The 25,203-nt window shown below is 36.0% G+C and overlaps 1 protein-coding gene across 1 annotated transcript in view; it reads left to right on the top strand.

Moving 5' to 3' along the window:
- LOC121402878 (intestinal mucin-like protein) overlaps positions 1–25,203 on the top strand; it is a 28,996-nt gene that overhangs the window by 938 nt on the left and 2,855 nt on the right. Inside the window, exons 2-17 of the mRNA XM_041589603.1 lie at positions 4,609–4,689; positions 5,742–5,969; positions 9,094–9,268; positions 11,044–11,288; positions 12,798–12,981; positions 14,599–14,788; positions 15,528–15,703; positions 15,814–15,883; positions 17,913–18,025; positions 19,366–19,397; positions 19,734–19,911; positions 20,232–20,336; positions 21,095–21,135; positions 22,829–22,939; positions 23,129–23,227; positions 23,640–23,772. Of these exons, the coding sequence (XP_041445537.1) occupies positions 4,609–4,689; positions 5,742–5,969; positions 9,094–9,268; positions 11,044–11,288; positions 12,798–12,981; positions 14,599–14,788; positions 15,528–15,703; positions 15,814–15,883; positions 17,913–18,025; positions 19,366–19,397; positions 19,734–19,911; positions 20,232–20,336; positions 21,095–21,135; positions 22,829–22,939; positions 23,129–23,227; positions 23,640–23,772 (2,161 nt within the window). The remainder of the gene's footprint in view (positions 1–4,608; positions 4,690–5,741; positions 5,970–9,093; positions 9,269–11,043; positions 11,289–12,797; positions 12,982–14,598; positions 14,789–15,527; positions 15,704–15,813; positions 15,884–17,912; positions 18,026–19,365; positions 19,398–19,733; positions 19,912–20,231; positions 20,337–21,094; positions 21,136–22,828; positions 22,940–23,128; positions 23,228–23,639; positions 23,773–25,203) is intronic.

The raw sequence follows: 25,203 nt of genomic DNA, 5'->3' as shown, positions 1-25,203 counted from the left end.
AATATATCTGATTTTCCATCTTCTGTTGTTTTGCCTTAAAGGAGAACATTGCTTTTAAATTATGGTTTTGCATATAATAGATGAAACCCCGCTTTTCAACTTTTTAACTTGTCTTTATAAATTACTTTGCATTCATTTTAATAATTATTGTTCGTATAATTGCAGTCTGCAACTAATAAATGTTTTCTGGTCTTAGGGTTTAATTACCCTAAGCAAGCAAAAGAAAATCAATAGTGGGTCCATTTGTATTGTCCTCATTGTTTTTTGGTTATATTTCTTTGCTTTCTAGTCATCTCCTATTCATTTTTATTCAGACTTACACATAGCTACCTTGTAGCTTAATTTTTACTCCCTAGCAACCAGATAGCAGTTTTAATTCCAGGTGTAAGAAATGTAAAATACAAAATTAAGTAAAAAATAATTTTCTGAGAATACTGCTTTCTTTAATCCAATGAAAGTTTCATTTAAGTTAAACTACCCTTTTAATGCCACAGTATTAATGGGCAGCATTGTTGCTCTGTAGCATCTGGCCTACAGTGCAGCCACTAAGTAATATGTGCTTTGGATTTTTTATTTTAAATAAAAAATTGATTTAAAGCAAAAGGTAATATGTATTTTAAAAAGTCATTATTTTTGGTGCACTATTTAAAGTTTAAAAAAAGCTGCACCATAACTTTGAAATAAAGTGATACTCAGAAATATTGCTGAATTATTTTTTTGAAGGTGGAAATTAAGTTAACATTTCTGCCCTCTTTATACATTGTTAAAGCGGTAATGTATAATGCTTTAATATACTTTAGTGCACTGATTTATATTGATGTCAGAAATTCTTATTATTCAAACCATTTATGTGATTGCAGTAGTCAATGGAGAAATTGAAATTAAGTCAAAAAGCAAGTTGTTTAGTTGTTACAGTAATCCTATCATTTTAACAGAATTTCAAATACTTTTAATATTTAATATTAATAGACCCAAAAGTGTATGTAAGGAATTTTCTGTTTCTATTGATCCTATAAGAATCTGTTATTGCAAATCACCTGTTCATAAATATAAACTCTCTTCAATATAAAATAAATATAAACTCCATTCAACCTTTGTGCGCAGCAGCGCGGTGTAAATAAGTAGCACTAGTACACAGGTGACAATGTCAGCGTGACATTGTTGCCTCCATACTAGCACTGCGTATTTACGCTGCGCACAAAGGTGACGTCATCCAGACCAGGGCCAGATTTACATAGTGGGCACCCCTAGGCCCACTGCCGTTTGTCGCCCCTTTCCCCTCCCCTTTATTCGTGCAAATTTTTATCATCTGGACTGGAGCAATGGGGATTGTTGCACGGGAAATTTAAAAAATTATTGTATCTCCAACGCATCCCCAGTGTTTTTGAACCAATGTGGGTGTGGTTGGGCAGAATGCCACCCTCCTAAAATCCTGCCACCCTAGGCCTGGGCCTAGATGACCTTTCCACAAATCCAGGCTTGATCCCGACCACATGGGACACCACAGGGCTTAAGCAAGCTTCTGGGAATTGTAGTCTCAGCATTGCATGGAGATCAGCTTAAGAAAGGGAGCAGCAAGCACCCAAAACATTGTATGAGATCTCCACATGGATGAGTATATTTAAGCTTACCATGGCTGTTTATATGCTTACAAAATAAACGCCATGTTTTAAACTTTTATATCATGGTGTGCGATTTTGTTGGACAATGTATATTTCTAGTGGAGTGACTCACCACATTTTGAGATAACGCACCCAATACAGCTTAATCACTGCTTCTCAGCCAGTGTGCAACGCACATGTTGAACTTGTTGTGTATATATATATATATATGTATATATATATTACACACATACAGTGAAGTCCATGCTAGAAAAAACAACATTAATTGGATACATTTAAAGCTTAAGATGGCCAGATTAAAGCTGCCGATATTGGTCCTTTAAACCAATTTGGCAATTTATTTGCCCTTGTGTTGGGGCTCCCGACGGGTCCTCCCAATTGATAGGCCAAAAATCGGCCAGATATTCATTGGACAAGTTTTATTTTTCTGTGATCCAGGCGGTTTGTGGACATATAGGGTTAAGATCTGCTCATTTGGATGACCTCGCCAAACTAGTGGATCTAATAGTGCATGGCCACCTTTAGTCCAGTGCTGTCCAACTGGCGGCCCATGCCCACCTGTGTGTCTGGCTGCTTTGATTGCTTGCCTTTGTGTTTGCTTGAAAATGTTTTAGAACTGAGATCAACTGACTCTTGTATTGTTCACTCATCAGATTCAGGCTGTAAAAGCCCTGATTGTTCACACCTATAAATACCTGCATTGATCACACCTATGACTGTCAGTGCCCTCATTTTTTATCTGTTCATATCTTAGACAGACTGTAGGAGCAGCACAGGCATTGTGTCATTGTACATAGTACAGTATGTACTATTTACTTTAGAGTAGCCTCATTGGTTTCTCCATCTCCTACCCTGCTCTACCATAATCTGCCTGCCCTACTCTGTCTGTGTGTGTGTCCATACTCTGCCTGTCCAATTTTGCCTGTGTTCCATATTCTGCTTGTCCTACTCTGCCAGTGTACCATACTCTGCCTGCCCTATGCTGTCTTTATGTTCTGTACTCTGTCTGCCCTACTCTGCCTGTGTGTGCCATATACTTCCTGATCTATGCTGGCTGTGTGTGCCATACTCTGCCTGCCCTATGCTGCCTGTGTGATCCATGCTCTGCCTCTGTGTGCCATATTCTGCCTGCTCTGCCTGTGGTAGGTGAATCTGGTGGGGGTTACTAATACTTGTTATGAGGTCCCAAAAGTGTTCACGTGTTGGGAATTTCTGTGCTATCCAAAGAGGAGGAGGCATATGGATATAAAAGTGTGTGTAGATTTACCAGGGCTGCGCAAATTCACTTAAATCCAAAGTTGCATCCAGGGAGGCGAAAGGTAGCAAAGTTGCACTAGTGTTAATTCGTCAAGCAAAGTGAAGTTGTGGTAGCAATGCCTAATTTGCATACAGCTTCAAGTTAAAGTACAATTGACGTATATGCTGCAGCAAATACATTACACTACACAAGCCTGGGAAACCCAAATAGAATAAAATAGAGTTGTTTTATTGCCCTACACATGTGCCCACAGTATAGTTTAGGTGCCATATGTTAGGAAATGTAGAGGGGAAGGAGGGTACCCCCCCAAAAAAATTACAATGTTTTTCAGCCTATCACCCTGATACAAGTAAAAGACGCCAGCATTTTTTTTCTACTATTTTTGGAGAAACTCCTATCTACTCTATTGCACTTCGTCTGGTCTGAGCTGGTGAAGTAAAGTCTGGTGCAAGAGGTAACATTCAGTTAAATCCGCAACTTAATGAATTAGCGTAGTTACTGTATGTCCCTTCATCAGAGAGCAACTTCGCCTGGCGTTAGGGTGTGAAGTACCGCTAGAGTCTGTCTACTTCCCTAGCGAATTTACACCAGCACCCATTAGTAAATTGGCAAAGTGCCAAAATAATGTCACGCTGGCGAATTTTCGCTATCGTTACCAACTTTGCCCTTTAGTAAATTTGGAATGCGGTGTCCTGACACAGGGGCTGCAACCTGTTGAGAAGCGCCACAATACGTTTGAAATCATAAGGACAATCAAGTTTTTCATTCAATGTGTAATATCCCTGTAATAAGTGAGCACCAACTATTGTTTTTTTGGTATTTTACTACCATTGATGTGAATATCGTCTTAACATTTATTGTGATAACATGGGTGTGGTTTAATGTGGATGTGGTTTAACAAAGGGGAGTGGACAACACTGGCTTCCATTATTAGCCATCCGACACATAGGCTGGAATAATTCCATCCAGTGTTGGACTGGGATGCCAGGGGCCCACCAGAAAACCTTAGGCTGAGGGCCCACTTGTCAAACTATTATACATCTATTATACATTTCTCCTCTATAATACATCTTCTCCTCTTTATTATCCTAGTCTCTTTTCTCTACATACTATACTGTAGTATTCTATTATTAAGCCTCTTTGTTCCCATAAAGAAATAGGGAATGACCATGAAATAGGCCAAATGGTTAGAAGCAAGAGGCCCACTGACATCTGGGCCCACCAGGAGTTTTCCTGGTATCCAGGTGGGTCAGTCCGACACTGATTTCAGCCCTCAGTACCACAGAAGTTGGACAGCACTGATCTAGCCAAACCCACAGTTATGGCAAACCATTCTAAATGGTTGCTAATGCTAAATCATAGCTTCATTGACTTTTTGTTAGGGAATTATAGAAAGACTATAGAACATGGACAGAAAGGTTGTGGTCAGCCAGCCAGCCTGAAAGACAGGTTCAGCAATACGTAACTGCAAGCTGATCAAGAAGAGCTGGCGAATAGGCAAAAGGAAATAAAAAATATCTATTGCCTTAATATTTACATTTGAGAAAGACCAAAATAAAAAGCAAGTGAAGATGCAGTGTGTACATTAAAATGTACTGTATTAGACAAAAATCCATATTCTCCTCAATTAGATATATTAAAATGAGCAGCATGGTTTTTTTCACTTAACATTATTTTATCCTGTTAGCAATGTTCAATGTGTAAATAATGTCTAATTTATTCTAACAGCATCTGTTACAAGAACCCATCCAACCAAATCAAGCAGCACACAATGTTCCTGCTATCATAATGGAACTGTATATAGACCAGGTAAAGCAGCCAATATAAAATGTATATTTCCTGGCACACGGCTTGGTTTGTTCCAACATTTTTTTGAACCAATCAATACATTTATGTGTTCTTTATATATATATATAATACACAAAAGCTATGAATATCTTGTAAATTATATCCATATAAACGGTGAGTTCTGATGTCATCAGTTATAAACGGTGAGTTCTGATGTCATTTCTGTCACATGACTCACTGAAATTTGTGTATTATAATAAATAAAGTACCCCCAGTTGTAAAATATGACGATATTAGAAGTTACCTCGGAGTTCCATGACCTTCGGCCTCGTGTTTTTATATGGTCATGAAACTTCTTGGTAACTTATAATGTCCTTATATTTTACAAGAGGGGGTATTCCCTTTGTTCCCCCTTTATTCAGTACAACATTACACAGCCCCTTTCCGCAGTGAATGGAGTTCAATATGATAAATAGATAAGCCCCCTTTGTGCATGTAAGATTTATTTATCAAAGAAGAAGCAGGAGAGAAGGGGGAACAGTACTTGCATACAAAAGCAATACAGAATGATGGTTACCCATTACGACAAGGGATGAACAAACTGTTTTTGCCAAAAAAAAAAATCAGTGATGTCATTATTATGCACCCATTGCCTTCCACACCAATAACTTAGATTGTTTCTCCCACCCTCCTTCTGTCTGTCAAAGAAGCTGTCTGGTGATAATTTGACCATTAATATCTATATTTGGTACAATTTATGCTTGGCTTCATATATCCTACTGTACAATAAGAACGTCTCAATATGTTATGTTTGTATTCTTGAAACAAAATTTAATTTACCAAAAAAAAAGCTGCTAAAAAAATTATAATATAAAAGTCCTTTTTCTATAAAGAACAGATGTAGTATAGTTGAAAGGAGCTTATATAACATGATGTACTGTATATACTATTGCAGAGCTGAAAAACCCTTAGCTGCAGTGTAATTTTACCTTTCCAATAACTCCAATGCATTTCAAAAAAAGGTTGATGAAATTTCACCTTTCACTACATTTTTTCATGTGTTTGCAAACCAGTTGCATTCACTAATAACAAGGGTAAGCAGTCAGCTAATGGAAGAACTTCTTCTTATAGGTCAGGAAATAACAAGAAGTACAATTCTTGAAAAATGCTACAAAGTTGTATGTGACGGCAGTTGTGAGGAAACACCTGCGACTGAGATACCTTGTACAACTACACCAAAAACTACAAAAATGACAAAACCAACAAGTACAACGATTAAAACAACAACTACTCCTTGTGTGGTGAGTTCCTCTCAGTATTTGTGTACTGATATCCAGTCTATATTTAATGTTAAGGGAGACCGGTCACCCAGACATATAAAAGCTGTATAATAAAAGTTATTTTAAATTTGAACATGAAACCCAAAATTATGTTTTTTATTAAAACAGTAATACCTATAATAAAAGCATTCAAAATCTCAGCTTGCCTGCCCCACCTTTATGCTTTAGGTATTCTTCCTCCTTCCTTACCATCTAATTTTATAACTAGTGATGGGTGAATAAATTTGGCAGACACTAATGGGCACATTTACTATGGGTGGAATATTGAGGGTTAATTAACCCTCGATTTTCAACCATCAAAGTAAAATCCTTCGACTTCGAATATCGAACGATTCAAAGGATTTTAATCCATCAATTGAACGGTTTTCCTTCGATCACAAATTGCCTAGAAAGCCTATGGGGACCTTCCCCATAGGCTAACATTGGTGCTCGGTAGGTTTTAGGTGGTCTAAGTTTTTTTTAAAGTGACAGTACATCGAATAGTCAAACGTTTTTTAGTTCGAAACGTTCGATTCAAAGTTGAAGTAGCCAATTCGATGGTCGAAGTAGCCAAAAAAATACTTCGAAATTTGAAGTATTTTTCCTTCTAATCCTTCACTCGAGCTTAGTAAACATGCCCCTAATTTGCAGTGAATTTCCGCATTTAGCCTCAAGCAAATTAATTCGCAAAACTGTGGCGACAATTTGCCGGCCAAAATTTTTTTTGTGGTTTTTACACTTAATTAATATCAATTTTTTTGTTTTACAGGAAAATGTGATTTATATAAAAAAAGGAAAACTGGATGTTAGTAAACAGGCCCCTTAGGGGCAGATTTATTAAGGTTGAATGGTAAATTTGAATTTTAAAATGGTTCTTTGTCAAAACTCACAAATTTGAATTTAAAAGCACCAATTGGAATGTAAATTTGAAAGTGATATTCAACCCTGGAAACACTTCTAATTTGAATATTTGCCACCTAAAACCTGCCTTGTTTATTTTCAAGTCAATGGCAGAGTACCATTTAACCATTTGAATGTATAAATTGCCTTCCTGACACTCAAGTTTTTTTTTCCCGAGGAAAACTCTATTCTAATTCAATTCAAATTGGATTTGATTTTCGTATTCAATCGAATGTTAGACATTCAAGTTTTTTCATAAATAACCTCCCACTCAAGTTGTGAGTACATTCAAATATATTAGAGTTAAAACAAATTCACATAACTTCAAAATTTGACACACCTCTTCCATTAGAAGTACAGTAGATCTGATTAGTAACTAAGAAAGTTTGGGAAATGGTAGCCAAAATAAATTTGCTGTTGAAACTGAAATGCTTCTAAAGTTTTCAGATAAATAGTCAATATCTGCAAATGGATAACAGCACATGTTGGTAGAATCTGTAAACCTGGTACATTGTTTTGGTTCTACTTAAATATGCTCTAGTTAGAATACTAAATTCAGCAAAGAAACGTTTTGGGGTTTCTTACAATTGTGTCCATTCCCTATTTTATATATATTTTATATATTCCTTATTTTAGTTTAAAATCAGCTCAATTCTACTCAGCTCTATCCACAGATCATTAGATCTCACATAACTGCATACATAAACAATTTATCAGTCTTCATGGTGACATTTTAATAGTTGCAAAGACATGTGAGTTAATAATGCACTTTTTCTGTCCCTCTGTATTTCTTTTTTCCTTCATGCCATGCCTTATGGGCTCAATCTGCATATGCAGCCCCTATACATTGGATGTAAAATCCTGGATTTGTTCTGATCCCAGTAATTCTTGCAGGAGCAGGATCCAGATTTGGCAGAATCTTTAGGGTTCAGATTTGGAACAGCAGATCAGTTAAAATTATATGACAATTTTTGTCTACGTATGTACAAGAACCAAAAAATACTGTACCTACAGGAAGGGGTTGTTATATTTGAGTTGACTTTTAGGGGCAGATTTATCAAGGGTCGAATTTCCAATAAAAAAAACTTCAAAATTCTAATAAAAAAAGAGCAACCAAAATTTATAAAAATATGTACTTTTTTTTCCAGGTGAATAGGCAATTTTTGTTCGAATTTGAATCATACAAATCAAAGTAACATCATATTTTGATCAAATTCGATTCAAAGTTTTTTCTAAAAAAACTTTGATTTTTCAAAGTCCACCAACTGACTCCAAATAGGTTCTAGGAGGTCTCCCATAGGCTAAAACAGCAATTTAACAGATTTTAGATGGCAAATGGTGGATGTCAACGTTTTAAAGAGACAGTACATGATAAATTTCGATATTCAAATTTTCAACGTTTTTTCAAATTCAAATCGAATTTGGAGTATTCCCTAGTCAAAGCACACAAAAAATAGCTCTTAATTCGATTTTTTTTTTTGGCTTCCATTTTTTATTATCTGTGGTTTTTGAGCTATTTAGTTTTTGACTGAGCAGCTCTCCAGTTTGCGAATTCAGCAATCTGATTGCTAGGGTCCATGTATTGATTTGAAAAAGAGACTGAAATATGAATAGGGGAGGCCTGAATGGAAAGATGAGTTATCAAATGTAGCAATAACAATACATTTGTAGCCTTACATAGCATGTTTTTTTAGATAGGGTCAGTGACCCCGATTTGAAAGCTGAAAAGAGTCAGCAGAAAAATAAAAAAATATAAAAAATAAATAATGAAGACCAAGTTGCTTAGAATTAGCCATTATATAACAAACTAAAAGTTAACGTAAAGGCGACCACCCCATTAAAATATTTGGCTGAACCTTTGGACTACACAGTAAATCACAATATTTTAATTTGAAAGTCATTTGAATAAAGTATTTTGGTGTTCTTATAAATAATTTTCTGTTTACTGAAACCCAGGCTTTTGGCCAATTATTAACAGTGGTTGTACACTACTATGTAAATACCGTATGTAGAAACAAATTTGTTTTGTAGCCTTATGCCTGAAATACTCACTATGTAGATTTAACAGTAGACAATATAATGATAATATTGGCCATTCAGCATTTATGAAAATGAAGAACTATACTGGAACTATACTGAACTGGAATCTATAAATACTACTACTAAATACAATTTTTTTGTGTACTTCCTTTTCCTGTATCTACAGCCTCATACAGAGTGGCAGATTTGTAATTGCACGAAAGCTGTATGCAGTGCAAACGGTCAACTGCAGATTGTCCAAAAAACATGCATCCCTCCACCAGAGATCACCTGTGTTAATAAAATGAAGCCAATTGCTGTGCCTGATGAAGACTCTTGTTGCTGGCATTGGGAGTGTCCTTGTGAGTATATATCTAAATTACACAAAACTAGATCCCAAGGATTATTTAAATGACCGTTTGTTATAATTAGGGATGGGCGAATTGTTTCACCTTGTTTTGCCATGAAAATAGACTTATATGGCATTGTGTGTCAAAAAATGACCCATAGACTTTAATGGACATTTCGCTGGCGGTGAATTTTTGTCGAAGCGAAACGGGTCAAATTTGCCCAAGCCTAGTTATAATGTTCCATGAGACATTGGGGGTCATTTATCAACACTGGGCAAATTTGCCCATGGGCAGTAACCCATGGCAACCAATCAAACTGCTGCATTCATTGTTCTACTTGCAGCTGGCTTCAAAAAAAAAAAAAAGCTAATCACTGATTGGTTGCTATAGGTAACTGTCCATGGGCAAATTTGCCCAATGTTTATAAATGAGACCCATTCACTTTTAAGTATTAAAAGATACTGTAGCTGTCTGTAATCATTGTGGCTAATTATATTGATCAGATACAGTGTAGATTACTGGGTCCTAACATCTCCATGAGTGAAAGAGTGACAAGGAAGATTATCAATAACCAATATAAAAGTCTACACATAAGTAAAACAACAAAGAGGGGCAGAATCATCATCCTAATATCATCTGAAAAATCTTACATAGTGCAATTAGTAGTGCACCTATAGCACTTAATATGGGTGATTTACTAATGTAAATTAACTTGGCTAGGTTGCATTCACAAAGGGTCAATTTGGACTTGAGGCTAACTCTTTTCCTCTCTGAGTTTGTTTGGTACTTTCACAGCGAGATCCTTTATCTGGATTGTTCCCTTATATCTAGCTTTTTGCTTTAATCTGCTGCCAAGTTTGGAAATCAATTATCTATCTATCATTGAAAACTGTAGTTGTGCACGTTATCACCTATGTTAGCAAATGAGCCCAAAACTCTTTCATTACATTTTGGGGTATCCAACAAGTAAAGCATGTTGGGGTATATTTGGTGGGTATGGTTATCAATAGCTGAAGGTAAGAGTTCATGCTCTTTTAAAACCCCATAGATATGAATAGCGACCTCTGATGGAAGATTTAAGGGGCAGATTTATCAAAGGTCGAAGTGAAGTTAAAAACTTCGAATTTCGAAGTAATTTTTGGGTACTTCGACCATCGAATGGTCCAACTTCGATTCGAAGTTGAATTTTTTTTGAAGTATTGTCTCTTTAAAACTTCGACTTCAACCATATGCCCCCTAAAAGCTGCCGAAGTCCTGGTTTAGCCTATGGGGGACCTCCTCGAATCTGTATAGAGGCAATTGGGGGAGTTTGGGAGATTAAAGGTCGAAGTTAAAAAAACTGCGATCGAAGTACGATCGTACGATTCAAAGTAGGCTGAATTCGGGCCACTTCAACCCCATAAAACTTCGACCTCCATTCGATGGTCTTTTTGAATACGAAGTTCGAAGATTTTTAACTTCGACCTTTGATAAATCTGCCCCTAAGTGTATTGTTCTATTCATTCTAGTACTCACTACAAATGTACGCAATTCATTCTTACTTGTTGTATTTTCAGTTTGCTGAGAAAATTTTAAATGTTTAATGTTTTGTTAAGGCTATATCATGTTCCTTTTGTGCTTTTATATTCCTGTGCTTCTACTAGTAGAATTGCGTACATTTGTAGTAAGTGCTAAAATGAATAGAACAATATACTTAAATCTTACATTAGACCTCTGATAATTTTTTCAGGTTGCCAATTACCTAAATAATTCTAATTATTGTTCTTGTTCTATTGTCATTGTTCTAGGTATGTGTGGTGGTTGGGGAGATCATTATCTTACCTTTGATGGAACCTATTATACATATCAAGGAAACTGCACCTATGTTCTTGTGGAAGAAATTGTGAAAACCATCGATAATTTTGGAATTTACCTTGACAATTATGATTGTGGAGATAAAACTGGTGGTACCTGCCCACGCAAACTTACTGTACGACATGAAACTCAGGAGCTAACAATTTCACCCAAAACTGTTACCCCTATAAGCTTAGAGGTAAGCAATCACTACATTGTTCTTAAGGGAACAGTTCAGTATAAAAATGAAAACTGGGTAAATAGATAGGCTGTGCAAAAAAAGACATGTTTATAATATAGTTAGTTAGCCACAAATAGTAATGCATAAATGCTAAACTCACAACAGAACTTATAGCTTTGCAGATCTCTAAAGTTTGCAATTGATCCTTAGCATGCAGATCAGATTCAAAATACCCCCCTCAAGTCACTGATTGCTTACTGCCTGGCAACCAAGTGGAAACCAAAATAAGTAGTGTTTTGGCTTTTATGTTAGACATCCAGTCACTCCAGCCTTTATAGATTACATTTTCAGCTAACTAATATAACACGTTTATGGGCTATACAGGCCAATGGGGTTAATCACCAGCTAGTATACTAGAGCATGGGTTATACTCGACTCTAACCCTTAAGACATGACCTTTGCAAAAAGGAAGTATTAAAGGTGTGTTGTAGTGCAACTACAACTTCCACATGCTACTGTGCTTTAAGCCACAGAGGCCCCAGCAGATATTTATGACATGGCTACAACATGTCCCTCAGAGACTGCACAGTGAAACTCCCTGAGGTGATAGCATCACAACTGGATAGATACACTCTCAGGATCTCAGCACCGTGACCTGGATACTCACACATTTGATCAGGGAACTCACTAGCCCTAATTCCCAGTTAGGCTGTGCCCCTTTACTATAGGCCTGAGGGGAGAGCTACCCCCTTGCTATCCCTCCTAGTTGGAGCCAAGCTGCTCTTGCTACATAACCTACTGTACCTATCTTACTTTCCTAGAGCATCTTATTACAGGTAGTATTCTATTTCTAGTTGGCCTCATTTCTGGGATCCCTGCTACCGACTTATCTCTCTCTAGAGGTTCAGGTCCCTCTAGGGCACATGGCTTTAATGGGCCTTAGTGTACACAGGCCCCTGGAAACATCCAGCTGGATCAGCATCCAGGAGCCAAAGAGGAAGATCCACCCCTTTACATACACTATATTAAAGTGTGGAAGGAAGTGATCACAACACCTCTTGGCCAATAACTGGGGTATGTAAATTACAACTAGCTACATGGACATTTTGCAGTAACTAGGGAGATCAGGAAGTATAGGGATTTAAAGCCATAGGGGCACATTAACCCTATGGGTCCCTACACTAACTATATTGAAAACATTTTAATTTTGCACAGCCTATCTATTTACCCTGTTTTTATTTTTAAAAGGAACCTGGTGGCAATGTAGCTACTCAGTTGCACATAGACAACAAATGTTAGACACATAGAATATTACATATGACAAACATTTATACACCCATTGAATAACTTTTATTTAAAACCATATCCCTAGGTTACTTTATAAAATATATTACTTTTTATAACAAAAGGAAATTTCTGAATTCTTCCATTCATCACTGCATTGATCTACCCCTTCCGAATGAATAGTTCATTTAAATACATTGTGGAGATAGCAGGATTTCATCACACTCACATTTTCTATCATAGACCCGTGTAAATGGAAACCTTGTATTGATTCCGTATACAAAATATGGAGTCAAAATTTATAAATCTGGAGTATATGCAGTAATTGAAATACCAGAGTTGAAGATCCATGTCATGTATAATGGTTTGACCTTCACTGTAAAGATGCCCTATGGAAAGTTTTATAAGAACACACATGGACAATGTGGTAAGTAACAGCATCAAGTTGAAGCTTTGACACTATGGGGCCAATTTACTAACAATTGAATTTCTATTTTTGTCCATTAATCTCTAAAAATGTGTGGTTTTCCTATTTTTCTTAAAGCTCTAAAATATAAGAGTTACTGTATGAAGTGTAAAAACCACAAAAAACTCTAATACAAAAATTTGCCAGGTAAAAGTTACTGAAGTCCTATTGCAGTCAATGGGAGCTACTCTGATCCTATTGCACCATTTTAAATCAATTTGGACTTTTAGAGGTTTTTGGATTTTTTTTCCACTTTTAATTGACTGAAAAATTCTCATTCATGGTTTTAGAGAAAGTGAGTTTAGTGGTGGTCTCAAAGACCTCTAATAAATGAGTCTGTCAATAAATACTGTACCTTTCACCTGATAATAAATACACTTCTAAAAATCCCATAGGAATGAATAGGTAAATATTTATCATTCTGGGGAAGATATTGTACCTTTAGTTACTATATTTACTGAAATGTTATTAATGAAGTATATATAAATAAGCAGATAGTCAGACTTTTCTGTCATTTATACATACATACATACATACTGTATCTGTAACCATTTTTTCATGCAAAATGATTGAAAATATAATCATTTACCCAAGCTTTTAGATTGTTTACAAGTTTTCAAACAATATATATGTATAATGCATTATTGATGACCTGCTTCATTGTTGCCTTGGGTATAATTTACATCAAAGCAGGCAAACACTTTTGGATGACAGATCCCTGCAGAAAATGAACTGTAAAATTAGTAATTGGCGAGAGATATATGTTGCCCATTTATCTACAAAAACAGAAATAAATATTTCCCCCAAAAGTGGACTTTTTGGCACTCCGAGAACAGTGCAGCTTTAAAACACATCTGCTGTAAATGTGTGGAAAAAACTTCTCTGAATGTTGATTTCTTCATACATTGGAGTGAAATGGAATGCAGCTGTAGGGTACCTTCTGGAACAGCTAGATATAACATTTATAGAACTGCCCAGACTCATTGTATTTATCAACCTTTTAACACCAAAAAATTAAAATGGTGTGTTTGCTTCAGAAAGATAAGCTGCTGTATAGCCATGGGGACAGCCATTCAAGCTGGAAAAAGAAGAAAAGACACAAGATATATTGCAGATAACAGAGAAGCTTTGTGTATTGTGTGATTGAATAGCTGCCCCTATGGCTACACAGCAGTTTGTTTATACTATGATTGTGTTTCTAACAAACACACCAGTTTTAGGGCACAAGTGCAGGGCAACAGTTTTGCATTCCTTTAAAACACTTACGTTTTTTGGTATTAATGTCCTTTTTATCGGGATTGTAATAAACCTTGTTCAAAATAATTCAACTTGCCAAAACACAGCCATTTTCTCCAAGTCCAACAGTTGTTGCTTGGCAGATGCCTCAATGAACTCACGTCTACCTGCATAAGCAGAATTCACTGTGGTACAATGCCTCTGTTATACTGTATATGTTCGAAATAACAACACTGTAAATGCTGGTTTATTAAGAGTGTCTGTTTTGGATTATAAACATTATCATTTTCCAAAATAGTTGGGTTCACAAAACTGTAACATAATTACATTGTTTTATCTTAGGTACTTGCACCAACAACCAAGCTGATGACTTAATGATGGCTAATGGTACAATCACAACTAACCGGGTAGCTATGGCTGATTCTTTTATGGTGAATGACCCAGTCAAGCCTCAATGCCAGAGCATCCCTCCAGTACCTCCTACAATACCTCCAACTTGCAAATCTGCTCTCTGTGATCTCATCATGGGACCGTAAGAATTGAGATTCATTCATAATAAAGTTATAAAATAATAAGAGAATATAGCATTTTACCCTATGCTGTTAAAGGGGACCTGTCACCCAAAAATTATTCCAAATCCTATTTTATCACATTAGTCAAGCAAAATGAACTATAATTAGACAATATAAATTAGTTGAATCTTGTTTCCATCAGTCTGGGAATTCATAATTATAGCAAGCAGGCAGGAGCCATTTTGTGGACACTGTTATTAAGGCAAGCCTTGTATCATCTCAGAATCTTGTTTGTGCAACAGAATGGGGAACCTGATGTCCATCCCCATGCACTGGCTACACAATTAAACTGTGAAGAGAACGGGGGAATGTGTGGAGAGCAGTGACATCTAGGAAGTCCTGAATGGAAAGTGAAAGTAATTGCCTGCCCCGCCTCTATGCCTAAGGCAGACAATATTTGATTGACAGCTTAGATTTTTAAATGAGATTACAACAGCCATGAATGCTTTAATAAAAAATAGAAATTGGATTTCATGTTTAATTTAAAAAGGACTTTTATTATACAGTGACAGGTCCACTTTAAAGGCAACAGAAAAATATCTTGCCAAGATTTACAACATGCAGACATGTCTAAATACACACACCATCCATAATTTTTGGATGGCATAATCAATTTGAGAAACACTACTTTCAGAAGCTACTGTATGTACCCTTTCACATTTTCAGGTGGACTAATTCTTCTTTGGTATTTGTTTAAAGGGTTTTCCAAAATTGCCATGCGTTCCATTCACCAGAACCTTTCTACCAAGCCTGCCTTTTGGACAGTTGCAATGTGGCCAAGGCAGACAATAAATGCACAAGTTTGCAGCAGTATGCTTCAATCTGCGGTGATAGTGGTGTCTGCATTCAGTGGAGGAGCCAGGCCCCAGAGTGTTGTAAGTTTCCAATTCAGCTCTTGCTCATTAGGTCAAAACCCATCAATAAATATGGCTGCTATTTATTATTGATAATACAATAAATAATTCATATCTTTTTCTTGTTTTAGCAATTACTTGTCCTTCTAACAGAGTATATAATGCATGTGGCCCGGCTCTCCCTATAACCTGCCAAAATACGTAAGTAGCCATTCATGTGTGATATATTCTTGGGAAGATATAGTAACTTCAGTTACTATATTTGTATATTACTGAAATGTTATTAATGAAGTATATATAAATAAGTAGGTATTTATAGCCTTTTCTGTCATATCTGTAACAATTTATTTCATGCAAAATGATTGACAATATATTCATTTACACAATCTTTTAAGAAATAGATTGTTTACGAGTTATTTCAAACAATATATATGTAATGCATGCTTGATGACCTGCACCATCATTGCCTTGGGTTTAATTCACATCAGAGCAGGCAATGAGGGGATGAAAGATCCCTGCAGAAAAAGCTGTAAAATTAGTAATTGGCGAGAGATAGATGTCACCCTTTATCTAGAAAAACAGAAATAAATATTTCCTTGAAAGTGGACTTTTTTGGCATTCTGAGGACAGTGCAGCTTTATAATACATCTCTGCTATAAATGTGTAGAGAAAACTTTTCTGAATGCTAATTTCTTCATACATTGGAGTAAATGGAATGGTACCTTCTGGTTCAGCTAGATATAACATTTATAGAACTGCATAGACTCATTGGAGCTCATTTATAATGGGCAATTTAGCATCTGGGCAGTAACCCATGGCAACTAATCAAATGTTTGCTTTCATTGTTCAACCTGCAGCTGGCTTAAAAAAGCTAAACACGGATTGATTGCTATGGGTAACTGCCCAAGTGCAAAATTTCCCAGTGTTTATTAATGAGCCCCATTGTATTTATCAACCTTAGAACACTGCTTAAAGGGGAACTATACCCTTAAAATTAATATGAATAAAAATGTGATGTTTTATATACTGAATTTATTGCATTAGCCTGAATTCTCAGCTTCTCAATAGCAGCAATGATCCAGGACTTCAAACTTGTCACAGGGGGTCACCATCTTAGAAAATCTTTGTGTCTGTGTCTCACATGCTCAGTGGGCTCTGGGCAGCTGTTGAGAAGCTAAGCTTAGGGGTCGTCACTAATTATCAAGCAGAAAATGAGATTAGCCTGTAATATACAGTAGGCTGATTATTACATTCTGATGCTAGTTGCACTGGTTTCTGTGCTGTATTTAGTGATTATCTGTACTACTAATCAGCCTTATATTGTGCCATTTATATTCTTTGTGTACTGTATATTTTGAGTTAGTCCCTAAGATCAGTAATAAGTATGCATGTATCAGCCAAAAAGAAGATGGGGAGCTACTGGGGCATCTTTGGAGGCACTGAAGGATTGTGGTTGCTTTGGGCTGATACAGAAGCCCAAAACATATTGTACAACTTTTCAAGACTACTTCTTTAGTTAGGCTTTAGTTAAGTTAAACCTGAATTTTTCAGAAAGACAACAAATAATTCTTACATATTCCTAACTATTCAATAGCAGCAAAAATAACACATCACACAGACACACAGAACACAACATTCCTGAAGAGAAAAATCTAAATTAACTGACTGTCTTTTTATACCTGCAATAATGTGCTGCACTGGATTATAGAATATGGATAAGCTCACCATTACAAATAAGTAAAGTACAACATATCATACTGATGTTTTTAAGTATACTTGTTAGTTTGAAAAGAAAGTTAAATAACAATACATTGTCATATTTTATATTCTGCAATGTAGAATATATATATATATATATATATATATATATATAGGCCCAGAGATGATTGCTAATGAATACAATTTAGTATAGAACTTCCTTATTACATAATACCGTATACAGTATATTCATAGAGAGCAATTTATAGATATATTGACCACATTTCAGAAAGATTTAAACAGAATAACTGTATTATTGTAAGGCATAATTAACACAAACTCATACCAAACTTATACTTCTCTACATTAATGATGCCATTACTAGGGCAAGGGCAAGAGGAGTCCATTTTGTGCCCTTCATTGTCATGATGCATACCGCTGCAAAAACTTAAAATTACTTCCCCAAATGTCTTTAAAGGTAAAATATCCAGCTTCATTTCTGAGTATGTGTGGTCTTTTGCTCTTTTTCTAGGCCAAGAGATATTCTAGAACTGAAAAATGATAAACGTGTTGTGGAAGGATGCTTCTGTGCTAAAGGTAGCATGCCATTTAGCATGGGAATCGATGCCTGTGTAAGCAACTGTGGTGAGTATATGTACTGATCCAGGCAGGCTAGCCTGGGCTCAATGAACAGTAAACAGTATGGGTCATTTATTATGTGCAGTTTCTGTGGGAAAAGTCCAAAAAACAGGTATAATCTACAGTGGTTTTTATACTTTGTGCCCTGCCCTATAAATAAAAGATGCAGGCATGCCCCATTTAATAAAACCCTGCTTTTATTAGACAGAGCTGTATTTAAAGGGGTGGAAGGAGGCATATAGGTGCCCATTCCCTGTTCCCCGATTTGTGCATCATACATATAAACAATTTAAGGAGCATCGGTGGGCTCCGTCCACAACAGGGTCCTGTATTTGACTGTATTGGTATTGCTAACAGAGCTACAAAATCCTTCGATCTTTAAATTAGCTTTTTATAGGGTAACCACCTTTAGTTCAGTGGAATACCGGTCAATGACATACAGGGTAGAGAAAAAGGTGGACTAATAATGTCAATGGGCAGGTCAATTACATCAGTTGGCAGGGAGATGATGTTTTTAAGCAGAACAAAGGTGTAGATCGGCAGGAAAAAGGTAAATATAAGCAAGAATTGGGGTGGAACAGGGGCAGAACAAGAAGGTTCTACAAATTTACCGGCAATTATATTGCTGGAACATTTGTAATACTGGCCCTGGCCTCAGCTGCAATATTATCAGCTAGGCTGGTAAAATACATACTGGGTGGCAATTCTTACTTACTCCAATTCAAGTTGGAGCCAATAAACATCACGAATATAAACACATTCATCTTGTCAGTGTGCCGCAGTGCTTTGGACTTTGCATGTGTATTCCCTAACCCATGGCCGGTGGGATATTTTACTGCTGAGCACCTGATTTCAAAAGAAAATATACAGAGGCAGAGAACTTCAATATTGTGTAGTCCATACAGATGAACATAGGTCCCAAATAGTGATCTTGAGCTGTATTAAAAGGGGAATTGATTCATGGGAGGAGGGTGTTATTCTTCCACTGTATAGAGCACTGGTAAGGCCCCATCTAAAATATGCCATACAGTTTTGGTCACCAGATGGGGTTTTTGCCTTCCTCTGGATCAACTAGCAGTTAGGCAGGTTAAAATAGAGTTAAAAGGTGATGGACGTGTGTCTTTTTCAAACTGACTTGCTATGTTACTATGTTACTTAATTATACTGCAGTTTTGAGAAGTTTCAAACTGTTTTTTGTTTTTTTTTGCTATGTATGTGCTCATATAGCTCTATGTAGATAATTTGCCATGTGTCACTTTCCAATTATAAATAAAACACATTTTTATGACTCCTGGTGCACATGGATATTCCTTAATTCTTTTGAAATGTTTCTTTTTTTCTTCCAGGATGTGTTGGGCCAGACAATGTTCCCCACAAGGTATTTTGGATTCATATATAAGAAAATAAGTATGTTTTTATAGCCACCATTTTAAATTTAAACCTAGTGCTTATGATTAGTCAGTTCAGGTAAAGCACATATTTTAAATAAAGATGCCAGACTTCCTGTTTAGCTGTTAAATTGAATAACATTCCATGTGGTCATTGTGCTCAGATGACAGAAAAACTGTGAAATACTGTATTTTATGGTCTTTCTTATACACATTAATACTTAATTTGCTCATTTTAATCAACCTGAGTTCAGAAAATTAAAAAAAGTTTTACCTTTTTGATAGCCTGGGCTATAAATATTAAAAACTGTGTTTTGTCTCTGCAGTATGGAGAAACCTTTGAGTATAACTGTCAGACCTGCATGTGTTTGGAGGGTGGTCATGGAATAACCTGCCAAAAACAACAATGCCATCATGTAAGAAATGAAGAGTGTAATCGTGAAGGCTTCTACAAAGTGTCCCAAATCAGTGCCACAAACAAGTGTTGTGAAGAAACTGTATGCAGTAAGTATGTAATCCACTAATTATCCTGTTATCTGCACTGACAAAAAATCACTAAATAACTTTGGCATCTAACACAAAAAAACAGTTAAGGCCAAGAAAAATAAGTCACAGATCATTCACTCAGATGTTTAAAGCTGTGCAAATTTGGGCAGTTTGATTGGGCAGTGGGCATGAATGTTAGCTCGGGGGTTTGGATTTAAAAGTTTGCCTTTCAATTCTAATATTTCTAACAATGCATCTTGTCGGTGGGTGGATGGTTTATTGGAAGATAAGGAAGTAGGTAGTATTCAGTTCTGATATTTTTATAATCTTCTTTGAAGGATGTGACCCAAGTCGTTGCCAAAATAACTTCCCTGAATGTGGACCTGGATTTAAACTTAAGGGAGGCATCAAGGAAGGACATTGTTGTGCTTCTTATATTTGTGGTAAGTATGTTTTGTATGTTATTGAAAGTGACTAAGTCAACTAAATATACAATAAGTAAAAGAAAAAAGAACACAAAACTTAATCTGTTTTGCACTCTAAACAACCAGTCACATTCTGATCTGTGTAGCATTCTAGTCCTAAAATTAAGGCAAATCCCTTAGCAGAGGATTTTCAGGACTTTGCTTGAGAGAAGTGGATGAGAAAGCAGAGAAATTATGAGGAGAAGTGGGTGAAGTTCAAAAATAAGATGGTTGGGGAGAACTGGGTAAAATAGTAGGAAACATGTATAAGGGAAAATAGAGTCTGCTGTGGGTAGAAAATGTTAAGCAAAGTGGGAATATGAGGAGAAATGTTGGGAATAAATGGTGGAGAATTTGTGATTGAGAAAAAATGGAGGAGAAATAATAATAATGAAAATTGGTGGAGAAAAATGTGTTTGTGGGGGTACTAGAACAGAAGCTGGTAAAGAGGTAAGAAAAACTACAGAGATAAGAATGTGGAGGAATTGTTGTAAACTCTTTAAGATCCCCTTAATATACAAGAAAGTCATAATTTACAAATCAAGAAACTTGATGTAAGAGTTTGATATATGACTTGTCAATACAAGACATTTTCTTCTGTCTGGTCCTATAAAAAGCAAAAAACCAACATACTTTCATTCCACTGTAATAATGAGACACCAAATTATGAGCTACTGTATGTAAATTACAAAAGTAAAATCAAACAACTGATGCATTTTTGCATGTCTTTCTTCCAGTCCCCAAAGACGTTTGTGTACATGGAAACAATGAATACTTGGTAAGCAGCATTTTTAAGAAGTAATTAAAAATTGTGATTAAAATAATTAAAAAGTTATTAGAATCTATCATAGCTTTTGACAAACCAGTTTTAGTACAAATGTATGTACAAGTAAAGCTACCAAATACAACACTCAAACAGAGTCTTTGCACCTTATAACAGAACCAGCCTTCACAATACAGAATCCAATGTACCTTATAGATATTAAAGTGGCAGTATACAACTTGTTCAACATAAATGCAATTAGCAGGGCTTCTGCTGCAACAGATTTTTTTATATTCAATTTTGAAATCTGACATGGGGCTAGACATATTGTCAATTTCCCAGCTGCTCCAAGTCATGTGACTTGTGCTCTGATAAACTTCAATCACTCTTTACTGCTGTTCTGCAAGTTAGAGTGATATCACCCCATTCTTTTTTCCCCCCAGCAGCCAAACAAAAGAACAATGGGAAGTTAACCAGATAGTAAAAACCCATGTCCCACTGAGACACATTCAGTTACATTGAGAAGGAAAAACAGCAACCTGCCAGAAAGCATTTCTCTCCTAAAGTGCAGGCACAAGTCACATGACTGGGGGCAGCTGGGAAATTGACAAAATGTCTAGCCCCATTTCAGATTTCAAAATTGAATATAAAAAAATCTGTTTGCTCTTTTGAGAAATGGATTTCAGTGCAGAATTCTGCTGGAGTATCACTATTATCTGATGCGTTTTGAAAAGCATGTTTTCCAATAACAGGATCACTTTAAGTAGGAGGGTTTATCTGTGCCCTGGTAATCCAATTTTCTACCTTGCACAAATAAAACATTGAGTAAGCTACATTGAGTAAGATTAATTTCCTTGTATAGCCTTAATACTACAAAGGACCTCAGGGATTATTTATCAAAATCCCAAAATAATTTATTGTAAAAATACTCCAAATCCACACAGGTTTTTCCCCTTTATGTGTCAATACATTTTCCCGAAAATTTCCTGTGTGGGGAAAAAACTCGATAAAATCTGGAAAAAAAATTGAATCGTACAAATTTTTCAATTTGACATCAGAAAATTTAGATTTTTTTCTCATTATTGTCAGAAAACCACAAATTTTTTGGATTATTAAACAAAACCCAGCGCAGATCAGGATATCTTCAGGACTGCCACCATTGACTTCTACATGAACTCGACAGGAGTACTTTTTTATTCAGACTTTTAAATCGTGGAGTAATAAATTCTGAAAAACTTTTCACCAAAAATTTTTATAGTTAAAAAATCTTGAATTTTTCAAGTTTTTGGCATTTGGACTTTAATAAATAACCTCTTTCATGTAGCTGTAGTAGAATCTCTGTTAAGTGACATACATGAATATACAACAATGTTTAAAAGCACACACCCGTTCAATTTGTTAGTTATCTAACAACACAAAATGCAATAAAACGTACAGCCCAGTGTAAAAGCTCTAGTGCTAGGGCTCATTGCACTTGAGTATAAGCAGCATAGTTTCTATGCTATATGGCACGTAAGCAGTAAAATATAATTTAAATTTTTATTATTTTATTCACATAATTGAGGACAAATATACCAATTTGCTAAATTGTAATATTGTAATGTGGTCCATGATGGGTGTTGTAAGATCCAATGTTGCACTGCTGTGACCTAAAAATATTAATTTATATGTGCACCAAATATTATATATTTTTTTTGTGTTCCCACAGCCTGGATCTCATATTTACTCAGAGAACTGTGAGAGTTGTGTCTGTGAACAACAAGGAAACAATTTTACAATTGCCTGCAACCCAATTGTCTGCAACATACAGTGCCCAGCTGTAAGTATTGTGCAATGAGCATTTGAATATTTGTATAATGGCATGGGAAATCCCTTTCTTTTACATCCTCACCCAATGTACTGTACTGACATAATGGAACAAATCTCTCTGAAACAAAAATAAAATAACACTATAACAGGAATGTGCAAAGTGTGCACATTTATCAATTGGTTCTGTTTACTTTAACAGGGTTTTGAGGTAAAGAAAAATTCCCCCTCTGACTGCTGTGGTACCTGTCAGCCAACCAACTGTGTGGTGAATTATGATGGCTCCTACCGGCTTATGAATGTAAGTCTAATCATACATTTAAAATGGTTGTTCACCTTTAAATTAACTTTTAATATGATGTAGAGAGTAATATTCAGTTTTTAAATTACTTATCTGCTGATATTCTAAACTGTTTAGAACAGCTGAACAAAAAGTTATCTGGTTGCTAGGGTTTAATTTAACCTATCAACCAGGCAGTATTTTGAAAGAGTCTCAGGAATATGAATAGACAGTATAAATAGAAAGCAATACATAGTAACAATAAAACAGAGCATTTTCTTTTTGGTTGCAAAATGATCTAACGTTTATTTAATTTAGATGGGTTTTATGTTTGCATTAATTTTTTTTATTTGTTTTCAATGTCAAGTTAAAATGTAGCAGTAGAACAAAAACTTGCAAATGACCCTACTTTTTTTTTTGTCTTATAATTTAGCCTGGAGATGCTCTGCCCTCCATGAATGATAACTGCACGATGTATAAATGCTCATTAATCAATGATCAGTTCATCACCACTGTCTCCCAAATCTCTTGCCCCGCATTAAATGAAGACGATTGCGAGCTTGTAAGTAATCCATATTTGCCATGTGCCATAATGAGTGATGGGCGAAATTTGGAAAATGTGCTTTGCATATTTTTGGCAAACCAGAACAGATCACTAGTCCTAAAACATAATCACATCATACCACAGTTTGAATAATTGTATTTTGTAAAAACCATAACTAATTAATATAGGTAGTTGGTTATAGAAGACAACTTATCATGTGTAGGGCTGCCAGCAGTAGTGATGGGCGAATTTATTTGACAGGCGCGAATTTGCGCGATTCGTCGCTGGAGAATAAATTCGCGAAACGGGCGTGAAGATTCGCCGGCATCATAAAAACGGACGCCGGCATCAAAAACTAGACACCGGCGCCGTTTCGCAAATTCGCCCATCACTAGCCAGCAGTCCTATATTTGATAGTACTGCCTTATATTAAACATATATTCTTTACCCAGTATGGCAAGTTACACTTACCAACTTGTTTTATGGAAAATTCCTGCTTAACCTTTTAGTGCCAGTTGAACAGCTTCTCTGTCCAGTAGTCATCTTTCTTGCAGTCTCTGAACCTAAACAACATAGGCAAACTATGTCACACTATAATGTTTATCCATTTCTTGAAAACACAGTGGGGCTCATTTATAAACTTTGCGCAGGGCAGTTTGGTTCGCACAGTGAATAAATTTTCCCTGCACATGGTTATATTTATAAAGCTGAATAAGTGTGTGCAAATAGAATTGTGAATTTTTTTTTCACACTGTGAATGTCTATGAGAGCTTTTTAAATATGGCAAAATTTCAAATTGCGAATATTATGTGCACACTCTGAATTTGAATTACGCCACAATTTTGGTGGTGGAGAAAATATTCGCAAAACAGTTTCGCAAATTTAAAGTACTGTCAATGATATTCTCATGCACAACAACCTCGAACAGTGGGCGCACTCACGCAAACGCCTCTCTCATTTCCTAGCCATTTGCGAAAATTTATTCTCAATGGGAATTTGCAAAAACCAATATTTTAGCGTTCCGGAAAAAAACAACACAACCATTTGCAAATAAATATGTGCTGCACAAACTTTATAAATGACCCCCAGTGAAGTATTAAGGCTACCTGCAGTTCGAGGCAGTGCTCAAGATTTGATCTACTTATAATTTTGTCCCCTCCCTGATGTCTACAGACCTGCCCTGTTGTTTTCTGCTTAAGGTGGCCATAGACATAACAATTGCGATCTTTCTTGGAAAAGATCTTTCCAAGAAAGATCATTCATTTCAATACACACATGTAGAGCTGACTCATCAGATATGCAGATAGAAACAATAGAATTCTAACAATAGAATTCTACCTGTTGATTCAGCACTAACAATGGCCGATGTTTGGGTCCCTTCAAAGGCACCCAATCAAAACTTTCCATCCAGCAAGATCGACGAACCGACTGATATCCAAGTCTTCTGCCAATA

Source organism: Xenopus laevis, chromosome 4L, assembly GCF_017654675.1.
Source record: "Xenopus laevis strain J_2021 chromosome 4L, Xenopus_laevis_v10.1, whole genome shotgun sequence".
Lineage (NCBI taxonomy): Eukaryota > Metazoa > Chordata > Amphibia > Anura > Pipidae > Xenopus > Xenopus laevis.
Note: the sequence above shows the minus strand (reverse complement) of the source record. Positions and strands in the feature narration are given on the sequence as shown.